This window comes from Miniopterus natalensis, chromosome X (assembly GCF_054644295.1).
Source record: "Miniopterus natalensis isolate mMinNat1 chromosome X, mMinNat1.hap1, whole genome shotgun sequence".
In the NCBI taxonomy this organism is placed as follows: domain Eukaryota; kingdom Metazoa; phylum Chordata; class Mammalia; order Chiroptera; family Miniopteridae; genus Miniopterus; species Miniopterus natalensis.
This window is the reverse complement of record NC_142103.1, coordinates 101,570,057-101,581,117: the sequence shown is the minus strand read 5'-3', so window position 1 is coordinate 101,581,117 and position 11,061 is coordinate 101,570,057. Positions and strand designations below refer to the sequence as shown.

The window sequence follows — 11,061 nt, the reverse complement described above, 5'->3', positions numbered from 1 at the left end:
AATCTGAAAAATTCTGAATTCCAAAACACACATAGCCCCAAAATTTAGGAATAAGGATTGAAGACCTTTAGTACCACCTCCTGTGGTTATAATGAAGATTAAATGAGTCAACATATGTAAAGCACTGAAAGTGATGCCCAGCATATAGTAAGTGCTACCTAAGTTAACAAATGTCACTGTCATTACCACTATTATTACATGGGGAGGGTTTTTTTTGATAAATTGGCGAAAGAAAGCCTCTCTGGCAGGGATATGTTACTGAAGCAGACACCTAAAAGATGACAATGGCCTGGCTGTGGGAAGAGGAAGAGAATGATTTCAGGAAGAGGGAACAGCAAGTGTCATGACGGGCCTGAATGCAGAACAGAAAACAGACCAGATGTCTGGTGGGTAGTCAAAGGAAGGGCAAAGATGGTTCAAGGTCAGAGAGGTAGGCTGGGGTCAAGACGTTCATGATATAAGCAATGGTAAAGACTTGAGTTTCATTCAAAGTGTAATAGGAAGTCATTGTACTTGATCCGATCCGTGTTCACAAAGAATGCTCTGATGCCGTTTGGTGATGGGTAAATTGTAGAGGAGAAAGGGAATCAAGGAGCCAGACCAGTTGGGAGCATAGTGCAGCAGTCCGGATGGAAGCTAATGGCTAACTGGAGCAGGGAGGCGGTGGTAGACGAGGAGAAAAGCAGACAGGTGCAAGAAAAGTTTAGTAATAAGGGAGAGAAAACACTCTCTGATTAATTTTTTACTCGGATTTATAATGTGTCCATTTGTAGAGGCTAAAATTGCCAGTGTTTGTCTCAGGTGTGTTATGGTCGGTGGTTTGCTGGACCCAGGTCACAGAGGCTTGCCAGAGCAATTCTGCGCATCTCTTCCCAACTCTGCGTTTAGTGCTATCACACAGGCAGCTCAAAATGGCACGGCGGGAGTATTTACACTACAGAAATTGGCAAGTGCCACAAATTAGGACTTAAAAATTGAAGATTGGTGGTTGGGGGGAGGAAGAAAGCTGGTTGTTAAACATTTACCAGCACACCATTGTTAATTTTTTTCTATAACTCAATTTCCTTCATCTTAGAAACTCCATTTCTGCTGATCACAAAAATACTTCAACTAGGTATGTCTTAGAAAACTCAGTTTGATGATCATTGTCTTGATCACTTCATATTTGTAATTCAGTTAATTAGGGGATCCTCCCACTTCTTCCCAGAGTGTCATCTAAGTTCGTGGGAAGAGGATCGGAAGAGGACATCTGGTTCGTGACTTGTATTTTATCCATTTTGGCCCTCTCTATAATACTTCACATCCCTGGTCCTCAATATCACTCTTAGCATCATTACTTATTGACTTCTGATGGTGGGATTCATGAACCCATTATGTCTTCTGACAGAAGTATAGCTGGTGTGGGATCCTATTATTAGGGACCACACAAATAGCTTATTCCACTTCTCTCCTTTCCCTCTTCTAAAGCCCTTCCCCACATCTTGACTTACCCCTCCTCCCTACATGAACATTTTCCCTAAATCTTTGAGTAAGATTGATGCTCAAGGAAGATATACCATATTTATCTAAGGGCTTCTTCCATCCTCTGGCTGATTGCCATACCATCCCAGGTATCTGAGAGCTCAGATTGAGAAATAGAGTCTTAAAGGATAACTAGAATTTTGGGTGGGTGGGAATGGTAGGAAAGAGTATTTCAGGGCAGGGGTTTGTGACTCGGGGGACTGTAAACTGGGTTTGAATCTAGTGATCAGAGGAGCTGTAGGGGAGTAAAATTGGGTAAGCCTAGACAAATTGATAGGGAGCAAATTATGGAAGACTTTGGATGCCATGATATAAAGTTAGGGCTCATTTTGTAAAATTGAAAACCACATTAAAAATTTGAGGGCAATATATTATGATTAATGTTTGAGAAGCTCAGTGGATAGGGTGGATTGGAAGAGTGAGAGCCTGCGGACTAGGATGAGGCTTTGGAGCTGACCAAGGGCAGAATCGTATCAGCTGAAATTCTGTCAGTTAAAATGGCAAAGCAAGGAGGATGTCAGGAATGTGGTGAAGGCCAACTGGACTCAGTGAATGGTTTCAATGATGGGGAGGAATAGACATGGTGGTGAAAGAGAAAAAACAAAGACAACCTTGTACCTCTAATTCCAATACATTTTAGGCGTGTAAGGATGTGTGAAGCTCTTTGAGATCCTTTTGAACCATATTGCACTAGAAAAAAAGAAAAGCTGAGAGAAAACTTGCCAATTTACCTCCTGTTAGAGGAATTAAGGGAAGTAGGCATTTGGTTTCTTAGATGTCAACATGATCGGTTGATTCATTTAACTGGGAGGACAAAACAATCGTTGAGCTGGAAGCCTGTTGTAGAAACACAGACTGGGCCATTCCACAGATAAGCACCGGTTAAACGAAACCAATGTTCTGGAGTAAGATATTGATAGAAATCCTAAAGCTTGAGAGCAAGTCCTTAGTTCAACGACCCTCAAAGGCAGGGCAGCTTCAAGGTAATATGGTGATTAGTAAAATTCTTCTCTGCTTCCCGTATTCCTCTTTAAGATCTTTCTCCCCAGGGTCCAAGTGTCTCTGGTGTTAAACCCAAATGCCCAAGAATCACCATTAAGGGTAGGTTCCAAAATGTCCTAGTTTTCCTGAGAGAGTCTTGGTTTATGTCTATAGTCTTGGCATAATTATTAACAGCTCCCACTGCTTTCACTCACAGAAGTACCCACCCTGTTCAATCAGTTAGGGGTCACCTAGGCAGTGCCCTGGCTCTCTACTCCTTTCCAAATTTATATAGTGTAAACTCAGTGTGTAGGGAAAACGTCTACCCCAGAATCATCTTGGAGATGATTTGCAGAAAATCCAAGAAGGTCCCTGGCTGGGTGACTCAGTTGGAACATCGTCCTGTACACCAAAGGGTTGCGGGTTCAACTCCCAATCAGGGCACATACCTAGGTTGTGTGTTGGATCCCCAGTCAGGGTGCAAGCGGGAGGCAACCAATCGACGTTTCTCTCACATCAATGTTTCTCTCTCTCTCTCCCTTCCTCTCTCTCTAAAAAATCAATAAAAACATATCCTCAGGTGAGGATTAAAAAAATTTTTTTAATCCAAGTGGAAATCCAGCATGTAGAATGGCAGTGCCAAAATGGCAGGAGTTGGGGGACCTTAGGCAAATCAGCTAATATGGCTGAGCTATGTCTTAATCTATAAAATGATGCTAGTGGATCTCCTGTGTTTCCCTACTTAAAATATTAAGAGGCTCAAATATTAAGAAAGATTCTTGTAATGTGTACCAGAGCAGGCTTAGCTAGCAAACATTCATTGCACTAAAGTCTTTTTTAAAAATTTGTTGATTTTAGAGAGAGGAAGGGAGACAGAGACAGAGACAGAGAGAGAAACATTGACTTGTTGTTCCATTTATTTTTTATGCATTCATTGATTGCTTCTTATATGTCCCCTGACTGGGGATTGAACCCATAACCTGGGCATGTTGGGATGACGCTCTAACCAACTGAGCTACCTAGCCAGGGCTGCACTAAAGTCTTAATGTGTTTTTCTTCCCAGATGTATTTGCATCTTAACATTACTTCACCCCCCAAATTTCAGACTTTGACAGCTAATTGATTTCTCTTCCATTGTAGCACTTGGACAACGGTGAATAGGAAATTGCTGTTTCTGACATCTTAAAAGCTATGTAACTGAAAAGCTAAGACGCTAAAATCTAAATATATAACTAAATTATTATGAACCTCAGTGACTGACAAATACAGTCATGGGTGAGGGGTGCTGTTTACACAGTTGAGAAAATACCTGAGTTGTTTATTTTTTATTTTTTATTTTTTTAAATAATAGTTTATTGATTTTTAGAGAGAGGGGAAGGGAGAGGAAGACAGAAACATCCACGGTCTGCCTCCTGCACGCCTCCTACTGGGGACTGAGCACGCAACCCGGGCATGTGCCCTGCCCGGGAATGGAACAGTCAAACTCCTGGTATGCGGGGCGATGCTCAACCAACCGAGCCACACCGGCCAAGGCTAAGTTGTTTATTTTAAAATGTAGCAAAGAGGGGCAGCAAATGGGAATTTTCTATTCTGATTCTTGTTATATTTTAGAATGGTGATTTGTTCTTTCTTAAACTTCCAGGTGTTTCCAGTGTGGACCTTGAAGAGACAATTTCTCATCCTTTTTAACATGATCCTAATCTCCAAACTTGGGGCCAGATGGTTTCCTAAAACTCTGCCCTGTGATGTCAGTCTGAACAATTCAAATGCCCAAGTTATTGTGGACTGCACAGACAAGCATTTGACGGGAATTCCTGAAGGTATTCCCACCAACACCACCAACCTCACCCTCACCATTAACCACATACCAGACATCTCTCCGGCCTCCTTCCGCCAGCTGGACCAGCTGGTAGAGATTGACTTCAGATGCAACTGTGTCCCTATTCGACTGGGGCCCAAAGACAACATTTGCACCAGGAGGCTGCAGATTAAACCTGGAAGTTTTAATAGACTCACTAACTTAAAATCCCTTTACCTGGATGGAAACCAGCTTCTAGAAATACCGCTGGGTCTTCCTCCCAACTTACAGCTGCTGAGCCTCGAAGCCAACAACATCTTTTCCATCAACACAAGTAATCTAACAGAACTGGCCAACATAGAAAAACTCTTCCTGGGCCAAAACTGTTACTATCGCAATCCTTGTAATGTTTCCTTTTTCATCGAAAAAGATGCCTTCCGAAAACTGCTGAATTTAAAGTTGCTCTCCCTAAAAGATAACAATATTACAGCTGTTCCCACTGTTTTGCCATCTTCTTTGACAGAACTCTATCTTTACAACAACATCATTGCAGAAATCCGAGAAGATGATTTTAATAACCTCAATCAACTGCAAATTCTTGACCTAAGTGGAAACTGCCCTCGTTGTTATAATGCCCCATTTCCTTGTACACCCTGTGAAAATAATGCTCCCCTACGCATCCATGTAAATGCTTTTGATGCATTGACAGAATTACAAGTTTTACATCTACACAGTAACTCTCTTCGGTCTGTGCCCCAAAGATGGTTTAAAAACCTTAACAAACTTAAGGAGCTAGATCTTTCCAGAAACTTCTTGGCCAAAGAAATTGAGAATGCCAAATTTTTGCTTTTTCTTCACAACCTTGTCCAATTGGATCTGTCTTTCAATTATGAACTTCAGGTCTATCATGCATATATGAAACTGTCGAATGCATTTTCATCACTGAAAAACCTGAAAGTTTTGCGGATCAGAGGATACGTCTTTAAGGAGCTGAACCCCTTTACCCTCTCCCCATTACATAACCTTACCAACCTTGAAGTTCTTGATCTTGGCACAAACTTTATAAAAATTGCTGACCTCAGCATGTTTGAACAATTTAAAACATTGAAAGTGATAGATCTTTCAGTGAATAAAATATCACCTTCAGGAGATTCAAATGAAGTTGGCTTCTGTTCTAACGCCAGAAATTCTGTAGCACCTTATGGGGCCCAGGTCTCCAAAGCATTACATTATTTCAGATATGATGAAGACGCAAGGAGTTGCAGATTCAAAAACAAAGAACCTCCTTCTTTCTTGAGTTTTAATGAAGAGTGTTCCATGTATGGGCAGACCTTGGACCTAAGTGATAATGACATATTTTTTATCAAGTCCTCTGATTTTCAGCATCTTTCTTTCCTCAGGTGCCTAAACTTGTCAGGAAATAGCGTTGGCCAAGCTCTTAATGGCAGTGAATTTCAGCCTTTAGTGGAGTTGAGATACTTGGATTTCTCTAACAACCGGCTTGATTTACTCTACTCAACAGCATTTGAGGGGCTACACAACCTGAATGTTCTAGATATTAGTAGTAACAGCCATTATTTTCAATCAGAAGGAATTACTCACATGCTAAACTTTACTAAGAACCTCAAGTTTCTCAAGAAACTGATGATGAATGACAATGACATCTCTACCTCCACTAGCAGGACCATGGAGAGCGAATCTCTCAAAACTCTGGAATTCAGAGGAAATCATTTGGATGTTTTATGGAGGGATGGTGATGACAGATACTTAAATTTCTTCAAGAATTTGATAAACTTAGAGGAATTAGACATCTCTGAAAATTCCCTGAGTTTCTTGCCCCCTGGAGTTTTTGATGGTATGCCTCCACATCTAAAGACTCTCCTTTTGGTCAAAAATGGGCTCAAGTCTTTCATCTGGGAACGACTCTCGTATCTGAAGAATCTAGAAACTTTGGACCTCAGCTACAACCAGCTGAAGACTGTCCCTGAGAGATTATCCAACTGTTCCAGCAGCCTCAAGAAACTAATTCTTCACAATAATCAAATCAGGCACCTGACCAAGTATTTTCTACAAGGTGCTTTCCAGTTGCGATATTTGGACCTTAGCTCAAATAAAATCCAGATTATCCAAAAGACTAGCTTTCCAGAAAATGTCCTCAATAATCTGGAGATGTTGCTTTTGCATCATAATCGGTTTTTGTGCACCTGTGATGCTGTGTGGTTTGTCTGGTGGGTGAACCATACAGAGGTGACTATTCCTCACTTGGCCACAGATGTGACTTGTGTGGGGCCAGGAGCACACAAGGGCCAAAGTGTGGTGTCTCTGGATCTGTATACCTGTGAGTTAGATCTGACCAACTTGATTCTGTTCTCTCTCTCCATATCAGCAGCTCTCTTTCTGATGGTGGTTATGACAGCAAGCCACCTCTATTTCTGGGATGTGTGGTACAGTTACCATTTCTGTAAGGCCAAAATAAAGGGGTATCAACGTCTGATATCCCCCGACTCTTGCTATGATGCTTTTATTGTGTATGACACTAAAGACCCAGCTGTGACAGAGTGGGTTTTGGATGAGCTGGTGGCCAAATTGGAAGACCCAAAAGAGAAACATTTTAATTTATGTCTTGAGGAAAGGGACTGGTTACCAGGGCAGCCGGTTCTGGAAAACCTGTCCCAGAGCATACAGCTTAGCAAAAAGACGGTGTTTGTGATGACAGACAAGTATGCAAAGACTGAGAATTTTAAGATAGCCTTTTACTTGTCCCATCAGAGGCTCATGGATGAAAAAATGGATGTAATTATCTTGGTATTCCTTGAGAAACCCCTTCAGAAGTCCAAGTTCCTCCAGCTCCGGAAGAGGCTCTGTGGGAGTTCTGTCCTTGAGTGGCCAACAAACCCACAGGCTCACCCATACTTCTGGCAGTGTCTGAAAAATGCCCTGGCCACAGACAATCATGTGACCTATAGCAGGGTGTTCAAAGAAACAGTCTAGCTCTTCTTTGCAAGATGTGACTGGCCCCCTAATTTAGGAAGGGGAAGCTTGGCTGCCTAGACTTTCTCAAAGATGTCTCACCAAGAGTGGATTTAAATTCTCCAATACTTGGGATTACCAAAATCAGAAAGGTGTCACGAATATATGACAAAGGAATTGGAAAATGGAATTTATAGAATGCATTGACTCATCTTTCTCATTTCTCTGTGCCTCCACTGGCACTTGAATCTCTCTATTCTGCTCCTGTGTAAAATCTTATTGGGAGAAGGGTGGCAAGTAGAGGAGATAGGGCTCTGATTCTCCTATAACTGTGATTATTAAATATACACGCAATCATGAAATTAAGAACTACATCCCACCCTTAAAAAGTACTGGTATGTATATAAATAGGGTAAAAAATGCTCGGGGTCTGTACATATGACATCAGATTGTACCAGAGTTAATTAGTGAGATAAAAACCTGGTTAATCTCAGAGGGAAGGCAGGGGTGGGGGAGTGGGTGGGGAGAGATTAATCAAAGAAGTTATATGTATATATACATAACCCATGGACACAGACAATAGTGTGGAGAAGGCTGGGGGGGGCAGGGGTGGATGCCAGGTGGAGGGGATCAATGGAGAAAAAAATGGGACATCTGTAATACTTTCAGGAATAAAGATAAATTTTAAAAAAAACAGCACACGGTTAACTCCTCAACTAATTACTTCAGTGTCATCTAACACCCCTTTCTGTGCAGGTGGAGTGTTGGCTGCCTGTCAAAATGCCACTGGCTTTTTTCCCTTGGGCCTGTTGCTTGGTTCCATGGGGAAATAGTGAGAGACATCTTTACCATTGATGGACATAATCTATTTACAAATGGAAAACAAAGTGATCTGTTTTCATACAAAGTGATGCTCTTTACCTTTGATGATAATTTACCTGCTTAAATATTGTATGGACTTTTTGTTTGCTTCCCCCCAAATTCACGTCACAATCCCAACCCTCAATGTGATGGTGTTAGGAGGCAGGGCCTTTGGGAGGTGATAAGGTCCTGCAAGTGGAGTCTTCATGATGGGATTAGCGCCTTTATGAGAAGAAGCCAAAGAACTAGCTTGCAGTCTTTCCACCATGTACGGATACGAAGAGAAGTCAACGGTCTGCAACCAGAAGAGGGTCCTCCCCAGAACCAGACCATACTGGCACTCTGACCTTGGACTTCCACCCTCCAAAACTGTGAGAAATAAATGTTTGTTGTTTAAGCCACCCAGTTTATGGTATTTTATTATAGTAGCCCAAGCTGCCTAAGACAAATATTTTTATTTGTATTGCAAAGTACTGTGTCCAAAGTAAAATTGCCCCATCCAATGATCTTTCAAATTGCTTTGTTAACTACTATTGTATATTTATTCTGCAACTTTGATCTATCAACATTCAGTGGTTTTGATGGTAAACTCTAAAAGAGGACCCAAGAGTATTATTTATTTATAGTTATCAGGCAGAGATGACAATGGTATAGCTTCCTTTAAATTTGGGAGGAACAGAGAAGGGAAAACAGATTTAAAAACCTTAACACTGAGAAAGCTTCAAACTTGAACTTCAGCTTCACGTCTCAAAAACAACAGAAAGGACCAAGACATTCTGAAGACACACATACTTTCCACTGGCTTGAAAGTCACGAGTTCATTAGTTTCATATTTTCCTTATAGATGGAAATGCCAAAAGTTTAACTTTAAGTATGGTTGTAAATACATAATATATGAATTACTTCCAAAGGACATGCAATTAATTACTAAGGTTCATGGACTCCCAAATTAATCTCTAGAATGGAGAGATGGTTAAGTTGCCAGAGCGAGCCATTTGACAACTCCTGTACTTAATAGATGCCTTCCTTCTTCAGTGAAAACAAAGATAGTAACATAGAAAATTGGCTTTTGGCCATCATAAATTTCTTCCTTTAAAATACATAAAGTTTAAGCTATTTTGGCAATTTATAAACCATAAAGTACTTGAAGACAACTTAAACATTTTCTGAAATGCATCAAGAGGAAGGGAAACTGAGAAGCATGCAACTTAGAAACCACAGTGTATTTTGACATGAGGTTACAAGTACAGTGGTTTGTTGTAGGAAACAACCAAAAGCACATGAACAGATGGTTTTAGATTTAATTCCTTTGTCATCTTGACAAGTCGCTCTTTTAACCTGCTGAGGGCCCTCTGTGGAGCTCTGTACGACTGGAGCCATTCATAGATGGCTCAGATCAAAAGCCACCAACTCAGGCTACCAGGAGAGTGTAACTGCCAGGTCACCTGCAAAGCTCTGAATTTTTTGCTTCTCCTCTGACTCGCTTCTGGTTGGCTCTTCTCTGGAACAGACTCCTGATTCTCCATAAATCCCACTCCACCATCAAGGCTTGGCCCCCAGCCCCTTTCACGCCTGAACCTGGCTAGAGTGTGTCCTTCCTCCTCAGATAGACACTGTACCTCAGGAAGACTTGGGCGTTTTTAGGATGCAAGACAAGGGAGACATTAGGCAGGGCAAATGTTATGGCTGATAACAAGGCAAAGCACGTGTCTGCCATCTATAGAGGAGGAGGAGCAGCAGTCTGATCATAGCCTTGTTCCTGAGTCAGGTTCTCCTGGCCCCATCCTCACGTCTGCTTCCAGCTCTATCTGCCTGAACACTCTTAGGTCTAGATGGTCCCTTAAATGTAGTCAGGGAATACACAGTACTAACTTAAGAACTGGGGCATCTTGTTCCCCAGTCTCCAAGGAAACTAATGTGGATAGCAAACACACACTTCTTTTTCGTGAGGATGTCCGTCCCCCATCCCCATAAGACAGGCTTTTTATTTACTCCCACTTTTTCATCCTAACCAAGGAGAACCAGGTTGAATGCCCTGCAAGGTATTTATGTCCCAATTTTTAAAACGTATGTTTTTTATTGATTTCAGAGAAAGGAAGGGAGAGGGCGAGAGAGAAACATCAGTGATGAGTCATTGATCGGCTGCCTCCTGCGCGCCCCCTACTGGGGATCAAGCCCACAACCCGGGCATGTGCCCTGACCAGAAACAGAACTGACCTCCTGATTCATAGGTCGACGCTCAAGCCACTGAGCCAGGCTATGACCCAATTTTTTTTTTTTAATTTATCTTTATTGTTGGGAGTATTACAGGTGTCCCATCCCCCCCATCATGACCCCCTCCACCTCGCTCCCACCCCCTTCCCAGGCCTCCACCCCTTCATTGTCTGTGTCCATGGGTTGCGCATATATGCATATAACTTCTTTGGTTAATCTCTTCGCACTCTCCACCTCCCTTCCCTCTTTCCTCTGAGATATGACTGTCTGTTGTCTGTGTCAATGTCTCTGGATCTATGTAGTTCATCAGATTCTTTTGTTCATTAGCTTCTTCTTAAAGAAGACCCTTCAAATTTTCCTGTAGTGCTGGTCTGGTGGTGATGAACTCCTTTAGCTTTTCCTTGTCTGAGAAGCTCTTTATCTGACCTTCAGTTCTAAATGATAGCTTTGCTGAGAAGAGCAATCTTGGTTGTAGTTCCATGTTTTTCGTCACTTTGAATATTTCCTGCCACTCCCCTCTGGCCTGCAAGGTTTCTGTTGAGAATTCAGCTGACAGTCGCATGGGTGCTCCCTTGTATGTAATTAGCTGCTTTTCTCTTGCTGCTTTTAAGATTCTATCTCTAACCTTTGGCATTTTAATTGTGATGTGTCTTGCTGTGGGCCTCTTTGGGTTCCTCTTGTTTGGGACCCTCTGTGCTTCCTGAACTTGTAAGTCT

At 41.9% G+C, this 11,061-nt stretch overlaps 1 protein-coding gene across 1 annotated transcript; it reads left to right on the top strand.

Annotated features, from left to right (window-relative positions):
- Positions 1-4,114: 4,114 nt before the first annotated feature.
- TLR7 (toll like receptor 7) lies at positions 4,115-7,775 on the top strand. The gene has a single exon (XM_087813405.1). It carries the CDS (start codon positions 4,115-4,117, stop codon positions 7,289-7,291), a length of 3,177 nt encoding a protein of 1,058 aa, XP_087669531.1. The 3' UTR covers positions 7,292-7,775.
- Positions 7,776-11,061: the final 3,286 nt, after the last annotated feature.